Below are 27,486 nucleotides of genomic sequence, written 5' to 3'. Positions count from 1 at the left end.
CACTGCGAAATATCATTTCATTTGGGTATTTGATCCCCTGCTCAAGACACGTGATATCGCCCCCTGTTGGACAAACATGATCCTACAATAACTTCTTTGCTCTGATACAAGGAGCCGAGACATCAAAGTCCTAAAGTTCCATCCATGCATACACACTACCGGTCAAAAGGTTTAGAACGCTCCAATTTCTGTGGAGGAAAACCCTCTATTTGTATGTGTTAAGATGGTCTGTCTCTCTTCCATTCTAAATACAGGTTTTAACATTATTCGAGCCCTCTAGACATGAAGTAACACCCCTGTAGTCACCTTTACACTCATATTATCCAACATAGTAGACGTAAATCAAGTAAATAAGCCATTTGAGACATAGTCATGGAAGAAATTATTAGACCACCCTTGTTTCTTCAGTTTATTGATCCATTGTAATGCCTGGTACAACTCAAGGCACATTTGTTTGTACAGATATAATGATAACAAATATAGCTCATAAGAGTTTCATTTAAGAGCTCAAATGTAGCAACTTCCATGGTTTTCTTGATAGTAACCAAAATCACTTCACTTCTTACATGAATATCTATAGCATTATTATCATATGAGCTATTTTTGTTGTCATCGTTTTTTGTCGTTATATTTGTCCAAACAAAGGTACCTTTAGTTGTATAAGGCATTAAAATGAACAAGAAACTGAAGAAACAAGGGCGGTGTAATATTTTTATCCATGACTGTAAATAAGGCTTATGCTCATAATAAAATGCATTATGTTGGCCAACATCCACCATTGTATTAAAATTTTTTATTAGTGCAGAATTGGCAGATTTATCAGTTTAGGCACTGTTATACAATGTTTGAAATACTTCATTTGCAGTAAGGGTAATTAAAAGTCTATCAACATACCGTACATGTTTTTGTTTGTTTTGAAATGGTATGGAATGCTTTTCACATGTGAGTATGCTATCGAGACACAGTGTTTGTTTGTCGTATAAATGATAGAGTACGCGGAATCTCCCAGCATTTAAAAAGTAAATCAAGAATTACTCATCTCAAGGTATGAGACGGTTCAGTGATTAATCGTGCTGTTAAAGAAATTAGTAGTAAGCCAACATTGGTATATACAGTCGTGTAGCTGAAGGTGCTTCCAGTTGTTTTCAAGACTCAGTTGGGGGCAACAAGAGACCACCTTGGTAAACTGAGGAAGGGAAAAAAAGATAATACAATATTAAAAAAACAGAAAATATTGCTGAGAAATCTTTCATATGATATTATCTTACCAACATCTAGTGCAGAAGCTCAGAAGAGTCCATTGACCTGTTCAGTCTCAGGGTCTAAGTCAATGTCATAGAAGCAAGGCCTGGTGGGCAGACCAGGGATTGTGGGCATCTAGGAGCAAGAGACAGTTTATTTCTCGCTGGAAACCACATGGAAGGTTGACGAGGCTGTGCTAACATAGACAAAAACTTACAGTGCCGACCAGCGGGAAGAGAAAGCCTGCGCCCACGCTGGCTCTGATGTCCCTGATTGGCACGATGAAGTCAGTGGGCACACCCTTCTTGTCTGCCTCATGAGACAGCGACAGGTGGGTCTTCGCCATACAGATTGGAAGGTTGCCAAAACCCTGAAGGCAGAAGAGTTACGATTTTTGATTGTGTTGGTTGTTGTTTCTATCTATAATGATTACATTATTTCTGTAAAAAGGGTCTTTATATATATTACTGTATGAAAAAGGTACACAGTCTCATCTTTTATCATTGGGAAAACAACAGTATGTACAACAAGTAAAAACGCACATCAAACTACATCCAATGTCCAAAAATGTAGACCTGTTTGGTGTAGAGCTCCACTTTGTGTTGGGCCTCTGGGAGAAGTTCAATATCATCTGCTCCATAGATCTTCTGGGCAATTATTCTGATCTTATCTGTGATAGGGAGCTAATAATAAAAGGAGAAATGTATGGAAAATGATTTGGCTGAAGACAAGTGTTTTATGTTTGTGGGCTGCCTTGGACCAATACCTCCAAGTCATAGAGGAACTTGAACTTGCTGGGGGCCTCAGAGGCCTTCTGGACGGCCTGTCCAAGAGCAAGAGCACCTGCCCCACCCTCAGCCCAGTGGTTGCAACGCACAGCGTCAAAGGCTCCAGCACCTTTGGCCATATTGCAGACCAGGTCCAGCTCAGCATCAGTGTCTGTCCTGTGCAGCAACAGCAGCAGTATAAGGGATATACATCAATAAGTATCAAATGAATGCAAGAGACTTATAAGTCAAATTCAGCGAGTGAACATTTCTATGACTACGTTCACACATTTTGGTTGGCTATATTCAACTCGAACGTTCAGACTGCAGTAATATCGGATACATGGGATTTATATCCGCATAGAAAAGAGGCCTCGGTCGCATAAAAAAAAAATGTAATTGTTCTGTTCACATTGACATGAAAAAAAATAAGATACTGGTCACATATGAGAAAAATCGGAAATGACCTGCAGTGTGAAAGTAGCCTAGCTGCCCTTATCAATGATTTTGAAGGGGAGGAAAGCAATAGTATTATTTCTGGCAACCTCCCACTGAGGTACCATCCACAAATGGTACAAGACCAAACAGCAAATAGTCATGATAATGAATGGAAATAAATTACATCTTTTCCCAGACAAAGCTTGTGTTCTTCTTGTAATAAATAGCCACATGTTAACAACAAAGCAGACAAAATGCGGGTTATCAATGTTGTGTTGGTGCGGTGATGTTAACACTTAATCACTCCGCAGTGGGAGCGCAAACCAGGGTGGACTGTTCTAACCTATATCATGTGGAAATGTTCCCTTGATAAAATGAATGCACACTTACTTGAAAGCATTGACAGCCACCACCACGGGGACCCCAAAGTGTTTTGCATTCTCAATCTGCTTTCTCATGTTGCTGCAACCTTTCCTCAGCAGCTCAAGATTCTACACAGAAAGCAACACACACAGACTTAAAAAACCCCACCTCTATCAAGTTAAGTTCTCCTGAACCACAATTCAAAAACAAGGTCTGATTTCCATTGGTTAGTTTGCGTACATTTTTCTGTATTATCACATTTGTCAGTTTCCAATTAGTCGTCCCTCGCATCATCGTGGTTCGAATTTTGTGGCTTTACTTCACAATAATCATCATCATAATAACAACACGGGATACTGTTGCGGCCGTAATCCACTCCAGCTAAAACTCAACTCTGAACCCTGATGTCACTTCCTGTCCCCCCACACACTGGAACATATTTACTGCAACACACATAAGCATTTATGTCTTATTTATGTCTTAAATGGCTTATCGCTGATTATGTCTACTATATTGGGTAATACAAATGTCAAAAGGGCTCTAATGTTAAAAAAACATATTTAGAAGGATGTAAACAGGCTTTCTATGCTCTAACTACAAAAATATTGGATTTATAATAGATAGAGATGGAGATATAGTCAATAAAGAGATCGAGATCCTTTATTCATCTCTAAGAGAAATTCATATTTCCAGCAGCTCTGCAAAAATGTCATAATAAACTTATACACTTAAAAATAAAACAAAGCAAGATAGCAATAAGAACATTTTTCAAATACAATAAGAATAAATATAAAATATAAAAGGATTTTCCAAAGAAAGTAACTCGAGTTTGTTCAAGGCGGACCAAAAAGCTGCAGTGTGAATCCGCACTAATCATTCTCCGAAGGTGCCACTGAGAACTCTGAATGAGAAATACATAAGTGGAAAAGATCAAAGGCTGTCAGGCAGCTAGTATACATTACCTCCTCAATGTATTCCTTGGGCAGCGGCATGCCGGCAGTGACCTAAAACATAAAACACAAGTTTTAGGTCACTATTAATTCATCTAATAAAGAAGCCACTCTAATTGAAGGGTGTCCCAAGTGCCGGCCAAGGCACATTCTAAAAATACAATTAAAAAAGACAACCTATTAAAAAAATAATAAAATAAATAAAAGAGCAGAGCAATAATTTTACTAAATATTAGAACAAAGTCATAACATTAAAAATGTTTTACGAGCATAAAGTCCTAATACTGTAAATAAAATTCATTTTCAAAGCAAAATGTTGAAATTTTAAAACACATTTTAAAGTCTGAATTTTTTTTTTTTAAGTGTCAATTTTTGGAAAATTAAGTTGGGGAAAAAAAATTAGATTATGTATAGAAAATCAAAATATTATGGGAATAAATTCATAATATTACAAAAAAATAAATAACAATTAATCTAAAAACTATTTGTAAAATTGAAAAACAACAACAGCAAAAATGTAAAACCAGCAGAAAAAGTTAATAGTAATAATACACTTTCACCTATAACACAAAGCTGAGATGCAGGCTGTTTTTTCTTGAAATACAGCCATGGAAAAAATGATTAGACTACCCTTGTTTCTTCAGTTTCTTGTTCATTTTAATGCCCGATACAACTAAATGCACCTGTGTTTGGACAAATATAACAATGACAACAAAAGTAGCTCATAACAATTACTTTTTTCGGCAGTACAATGGCATAGCTAGTCATGTAAGATCTTAAGTGATTTTGGTTATTATCAAGAAAACCATGGACGCTGCTCAATATCAGCTCTTAAATTAAACTCTTATGAACTATAATTGTTATCATCATCATTATATTTGTCCAAACAAATGTACCTTTAGTTGTACCAGGCATTAAAATGGATCAATAAACTGAAAAAACATAGGTGGTCTAGTACTTTTTTCCATGACTGTATGTATAACTTCTTAGCATATCTACATGGGTTGGTTGACAAAATGTAAACTATCAAAGTGGCCCCCGTATCCTTTGATTTTATTGTATGCAGCTCTCTCCAGGAAAAGTTTGGACACCCCTGCTCTTCTAATAATGTTGGTAGTTTTTCAAAATAAAACAATTATCTTGTTGGTATCAGGTTGAGGAAACACACCGTTGGTCCTCCGCCATGCATCTTGAGGGCGCGGACAGTGGCCACCAAGACCACCACATGAGGTCTCAGGCCAGAATATCGGCACTTGATGTTGAAGAACTTCTCCATCCCAATGTCAGCTCCAAAGCCAGCCTCTGTCACTATTTGGCACAATGCACAACAGATTTAAGGACAAAGTGAATCACATTTAGAACAGGAAGGTGCACGACTTAAGAAAAAACAACATCAACGTAAACTTTTCCTCCGCTTACCGACAAAGCCCTGTTGTCCAACCAACTTCAAAGCAATTTTATCAGCGAGGATGGAGGAGTTTCCGTGCGCAATGTTGGCAAAGGGGCCAGCGTGGACGAATACGGGGTTTCCCTGTGGTTTTGTACAAGTTAGATAAGACTCAAAACTCACAATTAAATCAGACTGCATTTACGCTCTTCTGCATGATGAAGTATCAACTGTAGTGTTTGAAATTCATTATTTTTAGATTAGAAAGAGTCTATGTTGTACCCACCTCCAAAGTCTGCATCAGATTTGGTTTGATGGCGTCTTTCATTAGCACAGTGAGTGCACCACACACACCCTATAGGACACACAACACAACACCTTAACTGCATGTTGCAATTCCTATGGATTATTTGTACTATTGTGATATCAAGAATCAAGACAAACGTATTTTTAGTAAGTGAAGGCTACTGACCAGATCTTCTGTGGTGATAGGCTGTCCGCCACGGCTGGTAGCCACCACCATTTTGGCCAGCCGCTGACGCATGTCCTCCAAGCTGCTGGTGAGGGCGAGCACTGCCATGATTTCACTGGCCACTGTGATGTCAAACTGGGCCTGAAAGAGCCAACAGACATGAACAATGAACGACAAAACAAAATGCTCAGTGTTGATTGTCACTGTCAGAGATGAATGAAATTATCTGCACTAGATGCTGACATGTTGACATTATGTTTGTTATTGTAGGTTGCAGTAGTGTAGAAAGAAATGCACTGCATCATGGTGACAATTGTTTCTAATAGAACTAAAATAGCACTCCGCAGAGCACAGATTTCAGCCAAAGTTGAACTGATAACAAAAACGATATGATACAATAGAATTCAATCACAGTATTCTCAGGACATTGAATCGATCGCAACTGGACTGTCTCATCCGAGCCAGTTTCATCAGTTTATGTTCAAAAGGCGAGGTGGGACACACACCAGTCAGAGTAGATAGGACAGCTCTAGTCTGAGAGCTTTGTATAAAATCCAATCTATTTAACTGTTCAGGTCAAGACTCTGCGGTCTACCCGCGCCTCAAAGAGAAAGACAAAAATATACACATACTAGACAGAGAAGGCCGATGGCTTGAAAGACGAGTAAGGGAAGCAATCAACGTTAAGGTAGGTAGGTACAGTACTCTGGGGGAGTGGGGGGTGGCGGTGTACGACACTACCTTTCTCCCACATACAATGCTGTCCTTTCATCCCTTTCTAAAAGATTCAGTCATTTAGCTGCTAACATATAAACAAGGCAAATTGAAACCTTGGCTTCAGGTGGGTCCATGACCATCATCAAATCGGAATGGGACACTAACGAAGGTGATAGCACCCAAACCACCATCGTTGGGGGGCAGAGGCCACACTCCATTGTATTCCAACCACTGAAGAGCCAAAGCATTCCTGTCTGGACCTGCCTCCTCCTTTATAGGAGAAATAGATTGGATTTTGCACCAAGCGTTCAGCTGTCCTATCTAGTCTGACTGGTGTGTGTCCCACCTAGTCTTTGAACTGATGAAGCCTGCTTGGATGAGACAGTCCAGTTGCGATTCAATGACCTGAGAATACAATGACCTGGATGAATGAGAATATTCACAGGCACAAGTCAATCATGGAGTGACACGTTTGGTTTTTTTCCCCCCTCAACCCCACTGTGGCCAGGGGCAGTGTTTGCAATCAGCAGTGAGCACTGGCAAAAACAAGTCAATGAATGGAACCGCCACATCCAAAAGCACAAGACTCTCAGCCACTTGACCTCCGAACTGAATTTAAATCTGTAACATCATTACAAAAAAGGCAGCTCCATCTTGTTGGTTTAGCAACAGAAGTCATTTGTAGTTTTAAACATATTTGTTTTGCTTTCCATGTTTTGTGCAAGTGCGTCATAGCCAATTATGCAAATTCAATGATTACATCATTAGGCCCACTCCAACCCCACCTAGGCACAAATATATTGGAGTCCTGTGGGAAACACGACATGTCATTAAAAAAAAAACAACATGGCTAAAAAAGAGAAATTAAATTCCCCACGTTGTAAAGTACTTTCCACAGTTACCACCTGGTGAACAAAATTTCTGAAGAAGAGGATTACTGTCTGTTTACCTCTCTTGTATAGCCCTTTTCAGTAGGCGACTGCCCGATTGTGATCTTCCGAAGGAATCGATCATTAGTATCCAAAACTAGACATACACAAAAGAGACACGACAATTCAACAAAAACACACAAAGCAGTATTTACAATACTGCTGAAATAGGAGGATTATAAGATTTCTGGTACATTCTCACCTCTCTGCCACGTCACTGAGCTCGGGTCAATATCCAAACGGGCAAAGCGGGCGATCTCCTCCTCAGTCAGGGTGGTGGGATCGGTCTTGTCGATTCCCAGTTTCTAAATCAAAGCACACACATGAGTGTGACAGCACTGTTCTGAAGGTAAAAGGACATGAGAGTGAAAAGATCACTTACTTTTAGTCTGTTGACCTGAACAGGTGAGAACTTCCTCTGTCCTCCACTGAGGGGGACCAAGCGATTGTATAGAGCCTTATATGTTCATAATAATGAAGACAACAGTGATTACTTCTCATGTTAAATATATTTTGATAATAAATCAGGCAAAAAAAAAAGTCACCTTGTCAGTTTGTGTTGACTCATGAAACATGCGTGCGTCGATGGCAGCAGCCACCAAGTTATTGGCCGCCGTAATGGCGTGGATATCTCCCGTGAGATGTAGGTTGAACTGAAAACAAGATATTAATGTATTACTTATATTTTACAATATATATGGTATACAGTATATTTGGATGAGCGGCATGTTTCCATTATGGAGAAGCCATTAAGGTACCTCTTCCATCGGTATGACTTGAGAATATCCACCTCCTGCAGCACCACCTGTGGTCGTAAAGCAAACCTCTTGGTACTTGTGGCACTGTTCACATTTCACCAGCTTCGAATCATTGCTCAATGATCACCTTTAATGCCGAACGTTGGTCCCTGTGAAGGCTGGCGGACGTTAGCGAAAACATTGAGCTTCATGTGGGCCCCCAGTGCTTGGACCAGGCCAATTGTGGTGGTGCTCTTTCCCTCCCCCAGTGGAGTTGGCGTAATACTGCACACACAGAAAATCATGTCAGAGCCACCTACATTAGTTGCACTCAAAATTATTCAACCCCACCTTGTAATTCATATTTCTGTGCAAAGTATATAAACTTGCAGTAGTTTACAATAAACCAACAAAACAAAAACAATTTCAATAGCTCAACCCCTCTAACATAAAAAATGGTCACTATCTGCCATCTATTGAATGTTGTGCAATTGTGATTGACAATGGAGGTTGAATATTTTTGAGTGCAAGTGCATACCTGCATCATCTAATGAGATGCAATACAAGATCTGTATAGAAAAAATAGACGCCATCAGTTTTGATTGACTGTCACAGAAGAACCAATATGTAAACCAATAAATGGCACATTTTAATTCAGTCTGTCCTATTACTTAGTTTGGTAAGACACACTACTTGTATATATTTTTTGTGAGCTTACAATGAAGTCGTTACATTTTATTTCTCCTTTTTAATCCTGTTCTTAGATCTGTGTCACAGGAAATTATTCAGGTAAGAATTACATTGCCCAGTATAAGAACTGTGTTGTTACTGGGCACAAAATAAAAGTTTCAAACCTTCAACAATTGCTCACAAGTCCTAGAGTCAAATATGTCAAGTCAGTATTACAGAGGAAGTAAAAGTGCAGCATACCCAGTGACCACCACATATTTGCCGTCTGGCTGTGCCTGCAGCCGCTTGATGATACTCAATTGGACCTTGGCCTTGGTTTTGCCATAAAGTTCCACCTCGTCTGAGAGCAGGCCCACTTCCTTTGCTAGGAGGTCAATGTGCTTGGGCACACAGGAGCGAGAAATCACAATGTCGCTGTTCAAAAGATGACCAAAAAAAATGTAAACACATTTAGCTTATCACCCTGCTTGTGGAGCATTGAACAGGCGATGACAAACCTTGGCACGGGCTTCTGGAGGTTGAGTTTAATATAAGAAATACTCCACCGCCCTGGTTGATGGCTCTCCAAGAAACGCTTTGCACTTAGCACTGTGTTCTACATGCACGCGCGCACACACACACACACACACACACACACATGCTTGTGTTTTGGGTGAGTCACTGAAACTAAAGTACATTTTTTCCTGTATGTAAAACTTTATTTCCTTTCAGTCTATATTACGGCAACAAATAACAACCAAACTGAATAATTTGCCAAAGTCACATTAAGAAGTAACCTTACCCCCATCAGCATGGCAACTGTCATGGGCCCCACGCCACCAGGCACTGGTGTGATGAAGCTTGCGTGCTCCTTAGCTGAATTGTAGTCAACATCTCCCACTACCCGCTTGCCGCTGGGTTTGCTCTCATCTGCGGCACATAAATAGAAGTTTGGACATGAATGCAACATGTTTATTTACAGGGAAAAAAATGAAAGAAACTGAAAAGTCTAATAAGGGAAGGAACCTGGAATAAGATTGATGCCACAGTCTATGACCACTGCTCCTTTTTTGATCCATTCTCCTTTTACCATCTCTGCTTTCCCAATGCCAACAACAAGAATATCTGCTTTGCCAACCTGGATAGACGCATAATAAAATCTTTATCTTCAGCACGGATAATACCATACAGCGACTGATGCATAACCCTAATAGCTGTTTCTGTTTTAGAAACCTGTTACATACTTTTGCCACTTGGGGGCAGCCAAGATTAAGTAAAAAGCAACATAACATTCCTTTCAGATTGAGATACACATCTTCACAGTCATAACTCTTGACATTGTCACGGAGACTAAGTTAACACTTGTGCAAGATCATTAGACAGTTGTTACCTCTTCAGCCAGGTCCACTGTTTTGGAGTGACACGTGGTGACAGTGGCGTGGTTCCACAGCAGAAGGTCATGCATTGGTGTGCCCACAATCTTGCTGCGACCAATCACAACCGCTCGTTTCCCCACCACGGAAACACCTGCAGGGAAGCAGTGGATAGCAAACTTCTTTATTTGTTTCTTGTTAGAGTTATTATACTGTCAACGCTACTGCAAAGATGCTTAAATTGCTCTGTTTACCAGTCTGTCTGATCAATTCCATGCAGCCATTTGGGGTGCAGGGGATGAAGCAGTCACTCAGGTCTCCACGAGACAGCTTTCCTGCGTTTATGCTTGTCAGCCTTTAAACAAACACACACACAATAAAATATCAGGAAACTTGAAAGAGTACAGACTTCTATCAAGGATGAACAGATTATAATATGGATCAGCATCAAATAGTTACAGAGTCCTGCATAGAGTTGCAAAACTTTACATGAGAATTATGGGAATTGATGTGAATACACTCGAATCAATGTCCCGCAAATTTTCCATCACCCGCTGTGAGCGGCTTCAGACCTGCACACTTCACACCTGTCTATTTCATGAACAGTAGCTTTCTTTTTTGTCCACCTCAGACACAACAAGCCATGGAACTATCTCATCCAATTCATGACCTGAATCTTGTAGGAAACACCTCGTTTATCATTTCATTTTCCATTTGTTTTCTTGTTTACCATTTATTTTGTTAATTATGTATACTGAACTTTTATTTCCTTTCCGTTTTGCAGCAACCTGTTCTGGAAATTTCATTCAGGAAATGTTCTTGAAAGTGATGCCACATTTGCTGTACATGTTTACTTTTGTCTAAATAAAAAATGAAAATAAAGAAGCTCAACCGAAAAATCACTTTCTTGTCCCTTCGGCATCAGTCATGCAAACTTTCTGTAACACTTCCTGTCTCCGGTAAGTCCGGCCATCAAGATAAAAGCATGCCCCAGTTCCACATGCACAGTTAAGCCACTCATTTAGTCCACACTTTTCACTCAGCCAGTCAGTTTTCACTCAGAAAGCTGTCTCAGAGCAGCCCTTTCTTATTTGAAAAAGAAAAAACACCTTGCAGCATAATCTTGGTTATAACTGACCACAGATTTCACACACACTAATATTTCACTAGCCAAGCGGCTCTCCACAAATGTTCATGAAGTAATTTTGCATAACCCTGCTAACTACCAAAGGGCAATGCAAATGTAAGCTCCTTGGCAGAGATAATTAATGATGCGTACAAATATTCAAGTGTTTAAGCAAAATGGAAGTTTGATTTCAAGCTTGCCCGTGCTTACCCGTCTACATCCTTCTCGGGAGCCACGGCGTTAGTCACCTTCTCTGTGTCAAGCTTGTGGACCGAGTCTAAAGGCAACTGGACAATGAGGCCGTGGACCGCCGAGTTCTCATTCACCTCTGAGATGCTGTGAAGAATCTGAGACAGAAAACAAAAACATTGAACTCATCCATATTGTGCTACATTACATTAATCAACCGACTTCCAAAAGTTCTCTTTAATTAAAAAAAAATAAATCCTCCACACCTCTTCTTCAGTTGCAGTGTTGGGAAGTTTCAAGTGCGTTGCATTTATTCCAATCTGCTCAAAGATAAGAGAGCCGTCACGTTCGATGTGACTGCAAACGCATTACAAGAGAAGTGATGTTTCGATGAAATTACTTACCTCAGCTGCAGCCTTCAACTTCATGCCGATATAAAGATTGGAATCATCACGATCCCCGACCTGTAGGGACAAAGAGTGTTGCTTTACGAAAAAGTACAGAGGTTATCTTTGGCGACCAATGTGAGAGACACAAAATAATAATAACACAGTTTCCAGTTTGACAGCAAAAAAAAACAACACAAGTTCAGTCCCTCTCACCTGCTGGCCACCTCCATATAGCATTAGTGAGTACATGACAACTCATGTCATCATACAATACACACTGATCAAAATTTCAACACCAGTTGAAAAATTGCAAGAATTTACAGTTTGCACTATGTGCAGCTTCAACATGCAAAAAGAAGAAAAGGGAGCAAGGCAAAAATTTGTTAGCTGATCAAAAGTTTAAGACCACCAAATGTGGATTCAATGTCATTTTCTGTCAGGTATTCAGCTCTCTTGATGGCAAAGGCAAAATGCTTTTTGTGTTTGAGCGCGGTTCGATTGTTGAGCTGCATAAGCAAGACCTCCCACAGCGCACCATTGCTGCTGAGATTGGACGCAGTAAGACAGTCATTTTGAACTTCTTAAAAGATCCTGAGGAGTATGGAACAAAAAAGTCAAATGGTAGACACAAAAAAATTTCACCGGCCCTGAGACGGAGGATCCGACTGGCCGTCCGTCAAGACACGGGACATCTTCTGCCAAAATGAAGGTTGTCACTGTTGCGGAGTGGGTTTGAGCTATGGTCCTAAAATTTTGATCAGCTGATGAACAGCCTATTTCAGTTTAATGGTTGTTTGCAATAAATTGCTTACTCAAAATTTTGTCGCACTTCAGTTTCTTCTTTTTGCATTTTGAAGCTTTACTTAGAAACTCCTTGTACATGTAAATTCTTTCAATTTTTCCAACTGCCTTTACAATTTTGATCAGGAGTGTATGTCACAAAAGTGAGTATACCCCTCACATTTCTGCAAATATTTTATTATATCTTATTATGGGACAACACTAAAAAAAACGACACTTTGATACAATGTAAAGTAGTCAGTGTACAGTTTGGATAACCATGTCCATTTACTGTCCCCTCAAAATAACTTGACACACAGCTATTAATGTCTAAACTACTGGCAACAAAAGTGAGTACACCACCTATGTTAAACTGTACAAATTGGGCCCAATTAGCCATTTTTTTCTCCTCGGGGTCATGTGACTCAGTAGTGTTACAAGGTCTCCGGTGTGAATGGGGAGCAGGTGTGTTAACTTTAGCATTATCGCTCTCACGCGCTTTCATACTGGAAGTTCAACAAGGCACTTCATGGCAAAGAGCTCTCCGAGAATGTGGAAAAAAAAGTTGTTGCTCTACATTAAGATGTTCTACGCCAGTGATTCCCAAACGTTTCACAGTCTAGTACCCCTTCAGTTGGTTTAATTAATTACGTTATCATTTTTAGCCTTATTAATGCATGTGCATCATGGCAAGACACAACTCTCTGTTGTAACAGGAGACGGAGGCACAGTGTCGCGTCCCCACAATCTGAGAGTCTGACGCTCTTTAATAGCTCTATTCTAACCTGAGCGCATCTACAGCAGTGCAAGTCCAACACCATAATTGTGTCTCCAACACGCAAACACGTCTCTCGTCCGTTTGTCCTGGGGACAACACTCTGTCATTTTCGAGATGCCTTCACGGACACTCCAAACATCATCTTTATTATGCACATGTGTGGTCTCAATAAACAGAAAAAAAAACAATAAGTAACAATAAGTGGATATTGTTATCAACATTAACGTATAATGGGAAATCCCCCAAAATACACTCAGAACATGTGATTTCAACTTAAATTACATACTTGAATGCAGCAAGCCATTGCTCATAATACCCACACTCTGAAACTGAGCATCGCCGAAGGGCAGTATTCCAACATAAGGACACTTCAAAGATGATCACTGCCTTGCTAAAAGACACTAATGGTAAAGGTGATGGACCTAAACCGTATTGAGCAGCTGTGGGGCTTCCTCAAACGGAAGGTGAAGATAGAGAGCAAGCTGTCTTACATCCACTAGTTTCGTGATGTTGTCATTGAGGCGTCAAAGAGGATTCCAGTGGCAACCTGTGACGTTCTAGTGAACTTCATGCCCAAGACAGACAAGACAGTGTTGGAAAAATAATGATATCCACACTAAATAGTTACACTTTGGGCACAATTTGTACTTTTTCAAAAGGGGTGCGCTCGCTTTTGTTGCCAGCGGTTTACATATTCATGGCTGTGCGTCGACTTATTTTGAGAGGACAATAAATTCACACTATTACCAAGCTGTACACTGACTACTAAACACCGTATTAAAGTGTCATTTCTTTAGTGTTCTCCCATGAAAAGATATAAAATATTTGCAGAAATGTGAGGAGTGTACTCACTTTCCTTACAAACTCTATATAATGGAAAGACATGGAAAAATTTGCTTTTACCCTTTGACCTGTCTACTAACCTGTAAAATCACGAGACCTGGTCGGAAGTTGGGGTCCTGAAGCTTCATCTGCTCTACATCCTTCTTTAAGTTCTCCCTCACTTGCCTGGGCAGGAAAAACAGCACAACTTACTTCCAAGCAGCTTTAAGGGGCTGCAGGGTACTCAAGCCAAATGGTTTAGTACAGTATCTAATGTACAGTATTTGATGTATTAAATTGATTTATTAATTACAATTTTATTTTTATTAATGTACAGTATCTAATTGAGTTACTCTTTAATTTAAAAATAATTGTTTTTTTAATCAACATTATCTTGTAACTTATGATTGCACATGCAACAATGGTCCTATTGGTGCCCTTTATATTTAATCATGTCATGGTGTTGAGAAGGGGACACAATGCAAAGTCTCACATTGACAGAACAGACAAACCTCAATTCAGTCAGCTGAGCAAATCAAGACGGTGACGCAAAGTTAGTTGGACTTTAACTTACAGCAGCTAAAAGCCATTTTAAGCCTTATTATTTCCTTCATGTGAACAAAGCTTATTGCTTATGGCTTATTGTATTCCCTTGGGTTCTTGTCACAAATTATAGTGAAACTCACTGTGGATCTTGTGAAATTGCTTTGTCGATTTTATCCCCATCTGATGAGCATAAGAGACAAAGCATGACTCTTGATTATGAAGGGATGACCTAATTTAACTGGGCTGGAGTGAATGTGAGTGTGTGTTGCACACATGCAGGTCATTTATCTATTCTTGATTATACATGCATGACACGACTTACTCACACCAAAGTAACGGAGGAAATTGAAGTTTCTAAAAGCCTCCGCCTTTAACTCCATACATTAAAATGGTGTGTGTGTGTGTGTGTGTGTGTGTGTGTGTGTGAGAGAGATTCACATTTTTTCAGAATCGTGCAGCCCTAATACATGCCATAACTGAGTGTTTCATCGAGGAAAGGTACAAAACCAAAATTTAACAGGCATTCATGAATGTTAACATGAATTTGTTTTAAAATAATTACCAGGCAGTACACTGAAATGTGGTACAGTAGGTGTGCTTAAGTTCACCAGTTTTACAACCTACAACAACAGTTGTAGCAAGAGTATTAGCATTCTATGTTTTGTCATGCTTCACGGGATTTTCATGTAACGCCTCCCTCTATAGTTCCTTTGTGCTGTATTAAATGACCATATAATGAGTGCACTGAGGGACAGTGAGTGGACAGCCTATCTCGTCTTGTGACTAGCACATGCGACTATCATCAACTTAAATAATCGATTAGAATATCAAACACTATGTTTAACAATAGAAACATTGGCAAAGGTTCCTCAAACAAACCGTCTATGATTCAAGTGGACAAAGGTCAGATGCGAAGTTATTACACAATACTGCAACATGTACAGTTTCTCGTGGCACAGTAATTTTCTTTGCATAACAGATTTGAGATGTTTTGGAAGACAGCTTTTACGCTTTTTATAGCAAATACAAATATTAAGTGTCTTACGAGGGTAATGCTCATCATCTTGTGAGCGCCTGGCTGTACAGTAAATATTCCTGCACGTGGTCATCACCTGATACATGGCAGTGCTAAAGTTGTTGAAGAAATGCACAATACTTGCAGGTATAATGTGCAAAGATTGTAACAACAAAACAAATACAATACATCATGAGAGTGCAAAAGGAGTGGAATGGGTTACTCATGTCATTAATTTAGCTGCCAAGTTAGCCAGCATACAGGACCATGCTTTGCTGTGCTGGTCAAGTCAGAATTAACACTGAAAGCTAAACGAAAGCACTAGATAAAAAGCTGACTTACGCCGACACTTCCTTGCCACTTATGACTTCAGCTGGCATCTTAGTGGGTTGACAGTCCTTTCAAATGAAGTATTACCTCGTCCAGACTCACTGCCTCGAGAGTGCGCCCACAAACTTTACTTTGGCGACAAGCGACGGAAGTGACGTAAAGCGCACTTCGCTGTGCAAAACTTTGGGCGTTCCTTGTTTGAGGAATTTGGATGTACGTACTTTGACCAACGGGCGTTCTGATAGGTGGAGAGGCGGGGTTCTGGAGCGACTGTCAATACTTGGCAACCAATTGTGTTTCATTTGGAACGACAGATAATCTTGACCAATAACATTTTTCTGTTGTGTGCAACGCCCACTGAATGGGCGGGGCCTTTGCTGTCAGCAGATGGCACTGTACTGCTCAGATGTTTTGTTATGTCTATAGCGTACCTTCTTAGGTGCGCCGCCAAGAATCCTGGGCCCTGTCAGGGGCCTGTCAGTCTGTCAGGGGCCCTTAGAATTCTCCTAAATACCCCTCATACAGTGCCTCTAGCGTACCTTATGTCACTGGTTCTGAAATTGGAGTTCAGTACGAGCAATCATGGGGGTACTTGACGGCACTCCTGGGGGGTACTTGAGATGTAAAACATATATATACGTATATATATGTACTTGAGATGTAAAACACACATATATTTATATATATACACACACAGGTAAATCGTGTTATTTGATTTCCATTAGACCAATTTCAGTCCATCCCCCACAGTCATAATGGCACCCACTTGATAATGTCATGGGATGACATGAACCAGGAATTAGCATGCAAACTACTAAACATGAATACAACAGTACATTAATTTAAGTGTGTACATATGGCACTTAAGTAAATAACAAATTTAATGGTGGTCTGAAACATTTACAGTAGTGCTTGTCACTATTGTAAAATATATAAATCTTGCTAAAAGTTGCTTTAATAGGACAAGAAAAAGTTCTCTCTTCTCTTGCAGCTCTCCTCTTTAGTCTACAGCTGTGCCTCTGACAAGCGAATGTATCACTCCTGCACATGCAGATGAGAAACAGTAACACCCTTTAGTAAAAGCATCCCTGTCGTCTTTTAATTACAGTATTCTAATATGTTCGAAGCAAACTATTATCTTATACAAGTGTTATATAATCATGCATGCTTGGCCCATTTCCAATATTTAAGCAGTGAAAAATGTAAAAAGTAAATATTTGGTGCTACATAACATTTTTTACATGAGAAAAGCAGACTGTACCTTTTAAGGCAGGCATTTATTTTAAAACTGGGTACAACTGCACCTCACAGACAGACAATTATGTATGTAAAATGGATTTCAATCAAATGTGGAAGGCTACGGTTTTGAGGGTTAGATTGTACATCCAGTATTCATCCACAGGATACTCAAGTTCACGACCATCACCTCACTCCAGGTCTACAAATGGGACATGTAAAAAAAAAAAAACAAAGCAAGCAGAGTGATCATTTGGCTAGCATTGACATCAGTTTCAAATGGTTTTCTTTTCCTCCAGACAAACTGCGTACGAGTGGACTGGATGTCTTTAAACAAGCACTTTGGTAAGAGTGGTGGCAATGACAGGCCACAAGAGAACATTTGTAGAAACTCAGGTTTAGCGTCCTTTTTCTTTTTGCAGATTCACGTTTGCAGATTTTTCGTTAGCCTTTCTCCAAAATCAGTTGGCATATGCTTGAAAAAAAAAAGAAAAGCTATATCATGGCAGCAGCACATAATTACGCCTGCGTGACTTGTGCTGCATACTCAGGAAGGGAGCCAAAAAAACAAAAGTTACAGATCATCAAACAAAAACATAAAATCATAAATACTTCACTCATTCACATTTCTTTAAATATTACGCTTCAAAATTGCAGAAACATTTTAAAGTATGTTAAAAAAAAAAACCTTACCAGTTTGCAAGGTGGATGTAACTTATGTTACTATTGGTTTGAATTGTTCAGGGAAGTAATGGTTAACTCTATCATATTAAAGTACGGGCACAATGTGGAAGTGACCATTGCCAGGCTATTTAAACAGTGTAGCTCATGGATAGACAGACATATGCCCAAAATGTGGTTATCATAGTATTTGGAACAGTCCATTTGAATCTACCTGTAGCTAAAAATAACCTAAATTTAACATTCATATGAACAAAATAAAACATGCACACCATGTGGTGTTTAGTCGTACAACAACATGAGCAGCCACAAGTGTTAAACACATGCTCTGTTACAGCAATAAATCGCCTTGGCTTTTTACAGAGACACATATAAACACCAACAGGAAGTCTTATTGCATGAGCTAAATCCTGCTAGCCTACATTAAAACATAATGTACAACTCACAATATGTATCATTGAGTTTGGTAAGTGCCAACTACACCGAAGACTTCCGCTATCCTGTGACATCTTCTCCACCAGTCAACATACTGTTTGACAGCATGGCTAGATTTAACCCCACAAAGTAGAACTAAAAAAAAAAAATACATATCTTGACATAGAACACAAGGAATGCTGGCTGCAATTTTTTGCAGATACGGGGTAGGGGGGTGGGAACAAGGGTTGCACCAAAAAGTGGATAATGCTTCGGCACTTGCTAAGATTGTGACCAAAGTTTTGTTGGCATGGATAATACATTTAATCTACAGCTGAGCCATTGATTCTGGGTGCATGACTTCTCCAGAAAACAAAAAAATCTCACGTAAAATATAGTGAGTGATGGTGTGCGGGCTTCTCATTTTTGTATCGTGGAGTGCGTGTGTTTTAACAAATGAACACCTAAGACAGTCGTGAAGCAGACAGCGGTTGACCCAGTTGTGTGAGGCAACACAGATCTGCAGTTGAAGCCTAAAAATAGCACCAGTTGGTGTTGCAGACAGACCAAAGGGTGCAAAGAGGGTCAGGTTCAACAAAAAGAAGAGTGCACAACATGCCCTGAAAGACACAACAGAGGCGAAAACAGACAATGAAGCAGACGAGAGGTTGACTTCAGAATTTGTCACCTCCTCATCCACATACATAAATACATACATACATACATACATACATACATACATAGACGACCCAGTGTGGTAAAACATTTACAGGGCGATGCATTAAGGTTATATTTATATCTATATATTGAACTTGGACTATTTACACAAGAGAGAAAGGCAGCCCTTGTTGAAAAAATATTCTAAGTCCTCATTTTGTGACGCACATATTGTGTTGCAGAACCTTGTGTCACCAGGCACAAGCATTCGTTCCACATGCAGACACAAACAAAAACAATGTTATCCGACATGCACATACCGCTTGAGCATACACACAGACATACACCCATCTACACGGCCAACACACATATATTCACAAGAAAACTACAGTGTTCTCCAGAAGTTGAACACATGGTCCTTGTTGCAGCAAGGGAAATTAGAAAAAGATTTAAGTGTTTACAAGGCATGGAAGAAAAAAAATGGTCAAAGTAAAACAAAATATTCAAATTAAAGTGACAAGTTTCTCCCACAGTCCTCTGGGAAATGGCTCCTAGTCCTCATTGTGGTCCAGCAGACAGAGCAGTCATCTCTTCGGGGCCGTAAGAGCAGACATCCGATCATCAGGCCTTTTTGTCCGCAGAAGAGTGAAGCTCTTAATGTTTGCAGCCTACACCTCCCCCCATGGCCAGCTAGCTAGCCTATCACATCCATCCATCCATCCAGCAGCCTCCTTGTCCACAGTCTCTCATGCTGGTGTTTGGCACTCCTTTGCACCAGGAGGATGAATGTGGGGCAGGAAGAGGATACAACTGGGGGGGGAAGGGTCTTTGTGTCTAATTAGGTGTCTCATTAAGTGCTAGCTGGCTGGGCCATGGGTCAAAGGGAAGTAAGACCAAAGTTACATCGACAGTACATCATGCCGCTGGAGTCCAACCAACTGTCTGAGATGGGATCGTAGCGTTGGACAGTGTTCAGGTAAGAGGATCCTGAGTGACCTCCCACCACATACAGGTAATTGTCTACAATAGCTGAGCCCACACCTGCAACACAATTCATACCACTAGGTCAAATTTAATACATTTTTGATAATATATAGCTAATTGTACTATCTTAATGTAGAGGACAATTAGGTCAAATAGTTTCACTGCCCACGCAGACCTTCAAGATAAACAAAGTGAAAAGTTGCTGGTGACGCCACTAAATATTTAAACTTCAACTCTTACTTCATTTTTGACATTGCTATTGTATTGGTGGAATTTTTTGGTTTAATCTCTGTGCACGGCTACCACTGCATCAAAGTGTATGTAAGGCAACAAATTCGTCATGTAGTGTTAAATACTGTTTAGATCATGAGATAATGTTGCACATTACACTGAAGGTGGAGTTTTGGAAAATGTCTTTTAGGAAAAAAGCCTGTTTGTATGTGGATGACAAGCCAGAAGGCAGAGAAAAATATGTATTTTGGAAATCCGTGTTCATATGGACAAGCCCAAGGACGGTAGTGACACTCAGTGGAAAAAAATGGAGAAAAAGCTCTCTGACAAACACACAATGTTTTACCAGCAGCGAGCTAGGCTAAGCGAGTCAATTACCTCAGCTCTACCACATTAATGACCATTTTAACTACAACAATAAAATAAATAAAATGGTCTGTCTTTTGAATGAGATTGACACTTAAGACAAAAAAGGTCATGAATTCACAATAAATGAAGAAACAGACACAATTTGTTGCCCTTGTTGAGAACTAGTGCAGTTACCAAACAAAGGTTTAATGATATCTAAAGAAAGCAGTGAGCACACACCTAATGTATGCCCTATTGCAGGGGTCACCAACCTGGTGCCCGCATGCCTGCTTTTCATTCAGGTTTTCAGTTAATATTGTGAGAACACTAGAAAGAAATGTTTTGAGTTATTATTATGTATGAGTTGTGGATACCAGCATTTTGTGAATGTAAAACAAGCATATTTGATTTGTTTGGGTTGAAATAAGGTATGAAAGTCATTTCTACAAAAATGAGTAGCTCGTGGCCATTTTCATTTTCTAAAAGTAGCTCTCGCAAGAAAAAACGTTGGTGACCCCTGCCCTATTGGTTGGGAAATTCTCTATAATATTCATTCCAAACACTAACAGCTTATCAATTTGAATGTTTACAAACAAATTAAGTGTATGCAGCATGTAATATTTTTTGTCTGGACTACTCTGTACAAAACCTCACGAATATGGACGTATGGTCCCATTAGACTTATTTATGGAAAAAAAATTAAAGTAAATCCACATAATTTTCCTGCACTCTATGTATGACGTTGACTCACCAGTGCGTGGATCATTCATTGGTCGACAGGCTGTCCACTGGTTCTGATGCGGATCATACCTCTCGATGCTGGACAGGTGAGAGACTCCATTGTGTCCCCCCACCACAAATATGAAGCCAAGCATGACGCCAACTCCAAAGTTGATCCTCTTGTCTGCCATGGGGGCTACCATTTCCCAAGCATCCTTGCTCAGATCGTACCGCTCCACACTGTGCATACAAGATGCATCATCATATATGGTTATTTATATTCCACAAGTTTGATTCCTTACATTTACCACATCTGATCAGAGTGGCTGTAACTGCAGCTGTAATGCTGAATTTATTTTGAAATGTACCAAACAGGAAGTTGTACTGTTAACTCGGTATGTTTAACACACTTATGCGCACTTAAGAAGAGAACAATTACTAAAAAACGACATAAGAAGTTAAAAGGAAGAAAAAAGGACAACACTGTAATGTCTGAAGCCAGATTGCCTCTGGGGAACGACTCTGCTGTTGATTGAGAAGCAGGCTAAAGTTGTCAGTGTCTACGCATATTCAGTATTAGCTTTGATGCTAAACAGTGTTGTTGTCTAATTGCTGTATAATTTGTCGTTTTATCTTATTTATATGTGTGTACTTTAATTCTACAATGGTCCACGGTGTGGTGGAAATAAACATCTGTAAACAGAACTGGTGTCTTGCAATCAATCAACAGGCGGCACAGTGGGTAATTATGGGATTACTAAAACCAATACAATTCATGACAGACATTAAAACTCAGATCAGTTTCCCATATATTCATTAATTTGTGGTGGCTCGCCATGAATAAATTTGGACCGCCACAAGTAGATTTGGCACTACCCATTTAGCCTGTGAATGTACATTGTCGCACAGATGGCGTCTTAACACTCCTCATAAGTACAAGGTCTGCCGGAGAATAAAAACAGGAGAGGTAGTGTTGCTAACTTTGCAACTTTGTTGCTATATTTAGCGAGTATTCAGACCCCTGCAGCTCGTCTTTGTCAAAAATCTAGTGACCTTTTCTGGTCTTATTGGACACTTTTAGAGACTTTCAAAGGAAAGAGCATGTCGCTCTTTCAACAAGCTGCAGCTCCTGCTGTAATATATTGTGCTAAATAAATAGTTAAAGTTAAAGCGATGACAGTTTCACTTGTCACTTATGCAAATTAGATTGTCATTTACCGCCCCAACCCCTTCAACCAACTGCCACCGATAGACGGTAGCCGTGTAGGAAACACTAATAATAGAGTCGTCCCTCGATACATTGGGGTTGAAACATCGCTCCATCACTCTATGGTGGTTTTGCAAACAATTAATGAAGATATTGCTTTTTCGTGGTTGACCACGGCCTATTTTTAGTCAGAAAATATGCATACTTAAGTAAATTGTACATATTTTTTGCTCAAATTAAGTATTTTCAAACATAAAAATGGCAAAATGAAGTAAAATACAAATACAGTATAAGCCATTATGACCACCAACTTGTGAATGTAATATTGTACATAGGTCACTAGGTGTCAGCAATTGTTCGGTGAGACCACCACCGAAGCACCAGACATGAACAACCGGCTTTTATTGCAGGTTTTAATTATCTCACAACAGGAAAAACATTAACAACAACAACAACAACACTAGTTACTGTTGCGGCCATAGCCCACAACAAGCTCAACTCTGAAACTCCAACGTCACTTCCTGTCAGCCATCGATTCTGCTCCCCTACAAGGTAAACTTAAATGGCTTATTTTCTCTCAGCATGTCTACATATTTAAAAGACCTTAAACAGGTTTTCTATGAAATAAATACAAAGATATTCCATTTATGAAGAAGGAATCATACTTTGCGGAAATTCACTTTTCACGGTCGATTCTGGAACCAATTAAGCACGTTAAACGAGGGTTTACTGTACCCCATTTGAATCACACAATTACAATTACTAACAAATTAACATTACTCTGTCCTACAGGACTACAATGGAACACTGACCACAATTTTTACATAAAAAAGGTGAGAAAAAAAACAACAAAAAAAACACCCTACCAACCAGTTTAAGTTCCTTAGTGCTCTTGTTGAACCTGTACAAAAAGGTTACAAAATTAAGCAAACAAAACAAGTAGAACACCAGTAAACTAGCTCCTTCCAAACATGCATTTGGCCATGGTTAGAAATAGGTTGAATAAGTCCCCTAAAGACTCACTGGAACATTGGCAATATGGGACTGTTTTGCATGAGCCACGTGCACAAAAGCCACAGGGAGAAAGAGGAAAAGCATCAGTCTCCAGAGAGTCTTTGTCCAAACAGATACTCCCAAAGGTTTTCGGGAGTCAAGGAAACAAGTAACGGAGACCGTGCTCACTAGAGATCCACACCAACAGCAGACGTCTTACAGGCGGTACTTGACAAAACTTCAGAAAAAACGTCACTTTTGACTTCACTCATAAACAAGCCCCTGGCCATTTTCTCAGCAACACTTTGACACCCTTCACTTGATTGCCACTTCCTTTAAATATGTGCCAGGCTCAACTGACGGAACAAGGAAGAACAGTTTGTTGACTTGCTGATATCAACTTGTATTTCTTATAATGAATGTGTATTCTTCCAATGATCTTCCCCATATATTTTGCAGATATTCTACAGAGAATTTATAATAGGACAAATTACTGATTACTGTATTTTACCATATACAGTAGTGGCCAAAGGAATTGATTAAGGGTACCGGTACATATTTATTAAGGGTACATTTTTAGTACATATGGATTTGTCATAATATGAAATATCATCATATTTTCCGCAGAGGTAAAAGTAATTACAGCCATATACTGACACGGCCTGCTTACTTTCCCCCAAACAAGGAATGTATTTGAGGTGCAGCCATTTATTTAAATAGACCACGACATGATTAAACAGGGTCTCTCCCTGGCAAAGTTCGTCAGACCAGATTGAATCGGTAATACCTTGATTACTGTAACTGCTTATTGTATACAGCTCAGCAGTGTGGGTCGCTCTTAAATTGACAAGGAAAACTGACAGTCATACTTCAAAATTCAGATAAACAAGAGCAGTAGTACCTGTTCATATGCGCGGGTCCATATCCCCCAATGGCATACACCATGCCATCCAGCACAGCGGTTGCAAAGCAGCTCCGAGATTTGGTCATGGGTGCCACAGGTTGCCACTCCTTCAACTTGGGGACGTATTTTTCCCCTGACTGGAGGTAATATTGGCCATCATAGCCTCCCAGTGCATACAGCTCTCCAGCAAGGACCACCACCCCAAGTGTACTGCGACATTCGGCCATATGCTCGACTGAAGACCAGGTGTTGCTTTCCGGATCCCAGCTTTCCACTGTGCTTTCATGTCTCCTGTAGCTAATGCCCTGACGCATGTGTGTTGCAATGCCTCCCACTACGTACACCTTGTGGTCAAGCACTGCCACTCCAAACTCGTATCTGGGCACGCTGAGAGGGGCTAGTCCTATCCATGAGTCTGTCTGAGGGAAATACATCTCCGTGCTGCCAGAAGGTACAAAACACATTAGTTCTCCTTTTCATTTCACTAGTAAATGTACATGATGCTTTTGAGTTATTACCTTTCTAATGTGGCAAACAGTCCAGCCTTGCCTCCTACTGCCAGCAGCACCTTTGGAGCACACCTTGGTCGTGCAGACAGGACAGTTTGATAGGACAGTCGGTGCTCAGGCATAAAATGATATTTGAGGGCCTCGTTGAGTAGGTGCTTGCACGCGTGGTCATCTCGTATAAGATGGTTGGCTTCGTATAAACGAGTCAGAAATTTGACGCTGAGGAGAGGAAGGCGCACACAGTGCAGCAGCTGAGCTAAATGCTGTTGTCGTTCAGTTACATCATATTTAATCCATGACTCCAAGGCGTAAAATACAGTCTCCTCTGTCACCACTTTAAGGCAGTCATTGGATACTATTTCATCCAACTCTGCTCTTGTTAGTTCAAAAAACTCCTCGGTCTGACAAACTTCTTCAAAATTCTCACAGATGAACTTAGTTGCAGCCAGGCACAAATCATGGCAGCCATATGTCTCTGCAAAGCGAGAGATGCCGATACAGTTCCCAGCATCCAGCTGACTCTCTAAGAAGGAGCAGCACTCCTTTAGTACAAGCTTGACCTGGAGAAGGTTGGCTGCTGGTAGCAGAGATTCCACAGTTTCCTGGGAGATAAATACTGTGCCAGTGTAAGCATACTCAACAATGGCCTACATGGGGGAGGGGAGAAAAAAAAAGAGTCATCAGTAAAAACTAGAGGAACAGACAGTAAATTGGTGGATGCCATTTCAACTTTTTGTCCTACCTGCAAGGCAGTCTCGTCAATGCACTGGAATTCAACTTCAGCAGTCTCCTTTTCGGACAGGTTACCCGTAAACATGGCCTTGAAGTAAGGGCTGATGCTGGCCAGCACTACTTTGTGGGCATGGATCTTGGCATCACCCACACGAAGCACAATGTCACATAGTTCGTGATCCTGCCGCAAGAGCTGAAGGCCTTGCAGCAGCTGTTCAGAATGCGGCCGTGTAAGACTGGCAAACATATAGGCTTGGTCCTGTTGATCCATCTGAGAACAGAACTACATGAATGAGTGCCATGTTGACATTTTGTACCATCAGTGGTATTGTTTAACTGCAGGTCAATTCATTTTAAACGTTCTTTAATGAGACACCTATAAAAGGTCACATACACACGCCAGGGAAATATGTCTTGTTGCAGAGATTAACAATTATATTGGTGTTATGCAGCCATAATCCAAAATATTTGAGTCATCTTCTATTGAAGAATGATCATCCAGTGCTCAAGATGATGTTAATCAACCGTCTGACGTTGTGGTATGTTGGTTAATTTCCGCCATGATAAAAAAAACTGCTTTTTGAAAGGTGTTACTGATATGATTGCATGGTAATCAAATGATAACAACCATGCTAGCTTCACCTCAGCAAATGCTATTGCGCTAGCTAGCACACAGTAAATCCAACGAATTTAGCATTAACACTTTCTGCGGACCGCACGTTGGCACTTACCTTAAAATACTGAATTGTCAAAAATATTACATTACGACAAAACAAACACACATTTCTGTATTCGGGGCACCGCAGAAAATAGCTGCTAAAAATAAACACGGTTACTAGCTGTATCATTGATTGACATACAGTAACATGGCTGACAGACAACAAACGTAACGTTTTGGTTAGTTGTCCGCTGATGCGTTGCGACACAAGTAAAACGAACCTGGAACTTATTGTCTGCCCGGTGAGCCGCTGTGGTAATCGATTTTGCAGTGATGGAGTTCAGCGGTGACGACGTGTGGGAACCCCGGGCGGCTATTAGGAAAACAACCAACTGCCAAGCTAGCTACAAAGCTACAGATGAGTTCTTGTAATAAATGAGTGCGTAAACAGCACACCCACTTCCGCTACTTTCAAAATAAAAGCACGGTCTTTGTCGTTACAGGCGATAAAAATGTTTTGGGATGAACATGTTTGGGGTTTTGTCAATGTGACATTGAAAACTAGTAAATTTAGTGAACTCTACGAATATTTATAAAACTACTGTAAATAAATGCATTTAAATAAAATTAATAAATAATAATTGTAAAATGTCCTAAACATTTAGAATGCAAACAAAGCGATTGCGATATGTGGGGATTGTTGAAAAATTACAACTAATATTGCTGAAAAGATAAATTATTTTTCAACTAAACTAAATGAGAAAAATGTTTCAAACAAATATGGTTATGGTAATCGTAATGGTTTGGTTTCTGTCAAACAATTTTAATGAAAATTGTTCAAGATCATTGAGTGAGTGCTCGTTTTTTCCTTTAATTTTTTTTATTAGAATTATAATCACAATCAAACACAGGACAAACATTTTAGGCAATAAACAAACAAACAAACGCTGCACAGATAAACAAACGTATTTTTGAGCAATTTAACAATAAATATACAATAAACAAAATAATAAAATGATTCCCGAAAAGGAGTAGGAAGAAGCTTCAGAAGAAGAGTTCATTTAATCCTAACTCTTATGTCCCTGTGAGAGAGAAAAGAATGTGTAAAAATAGATATCATATGCAGTGATTAAAAAACATTTCAAACAATGACAATATTGTACATACATTACAGATGAAGTAATAAATACATA

The 27,486-nt window shown here is 39.8% G+C and overlaps 2 protein-coding genes across 4 annotated transcripts; both read right to left on the bottom strand.

Annotated features, from left to right (window-relative positions):
* Nucleotides 1-773: 773 nt before the first annotated feature.
* mthfd1b (methylenetetrahydrofolate dehydrogenase (NADP+ dependent) 1b) lies at nucleotides 774-16,183 on the bottom strand. Of its 2 annotated transcripts, none has more exons than XM_054796253.1 (28): nucleotides 16,032-16,183; nucleotides 14,230-14,314; nucleotides 11,764-11,823; nucleotides 11,626-11,679; nucleotides 11,381-11,517; nucleotides 10,299-10,399; nucleotides 10,062-10,198; nucleotides 9,698-9,809; nucleotides 9,474-9,601; nucleotides 9,190-9,287; nucleotides 8,933-9,106; nucleotides 8,151-8,287; nucleotides 8,024-8,070; nucleotides 7,811-7,918; nucleotides 7,648-7,722; nucleotides 7,468-7,570; nucleotides 7,286-7,362; nucleotides 5,620-5,760; nucleotides 5,434-5,502; nucleotides 5,180-5,291; nucleotides 4,929-5,068; nucleotides 3,773-3,814; nucleotides 2,838-2,938; nucleotides 2,009-2,186; nucleotides 1,818-1,925; nucleotides 1,460-1,612; nucleotides 1,269-1,377; nucleotides 774-1,186 (listed from the first exon to the last, which is right to left on the bottom strand). In XM_054796253.1, exons 1-27 carry the CDS (start codon nucleotides 16,067-16,069, stop codon nucleotides 1,288-1,290), a joined length of 2,805 nt encoding a protein of 934 aa, XP_054652228.1. In that variant the 5' UTR covers nucleotides 16,070-16,183; the 3' UTR covers nucleotides 774-1,186; nucleotides 1,269-1,287. The 2 variants fall into 2 exon arrangements, with proteins under 2 accessions (XP_054652228.1, XP_054652229.1); XM_054796254.1 differs by having other exon boundaries at nucleotides 1,273-1,377.
* A 1,051-nt stretch (nucleotides 16,184-17,234) lies between these two features.
* LOC129193007 (kelch-like protein 28) lies at nucleotides 17,235-26,722 on the bottom strand. 2 transcript variants are annotated; one of them, XM_054797554.1, is made up of 6 exons: nucleotides 26,575-26,696; nucleotides 25,646-25,918; nucleotides 24,913-25,550; nucleotides 24,392-24,835; nucleotides 21,322-21,530; nucleotides 17,235-20,048 (listed from the first exon to the last, which is right to left on the bottom strand). In XM_054797554.1, the coding sequence occupies exons 2-6, from the start codon at nucleotides 25,904-25,906 to the stop codon at nucleotides 19,885-19,887; spliced, it is 1,716 nt and encodes a 571-aa protein (XP_054653529.1). In that variant the 5' UTR covers nucleotides 25,907-25,918; nucleotides 26,575-26,696; the 3' UTR covers nucleotides 17,235-19,884. The 2 variants fall into 2 exon arrangements, with proteins under 2 accessions (XP_054653529.1, XP_054653532.1); XM_054797557.1 differs by having other exon boundaries at nucleotides 17,236-20,048; nucleotides 25,646-25,906; nucleotides 26,575-26,722.
* Between the last annotated feature and the right edge of the window lie 764 nt (nucleotides 26,723-27,486).

Source organism: Dunckerocampus dactyliophorus, chromosome 13 (genome assembly GCF_027744805.1).
Source record: "Dunckerocampus dactyliophorus isolate RoL2022-P2 chromosome 13, RoL_Ddac_1.1, whole genome shotgun sequence".
Classification (NCBI taxonomy): domain Eukaryota; kingdom Metazoa; phylum Chordata; class Actinopteri; order Syngnathiformes; family Syngnathidae; genus Dunckerocampus; species Dunckerocampus dactyliophorus.
The sequence above is the reverse complement of the archived record's forward strand: the minus strand, read 5'-3'. Positions and strand labels throughout refer to the sequence as shown.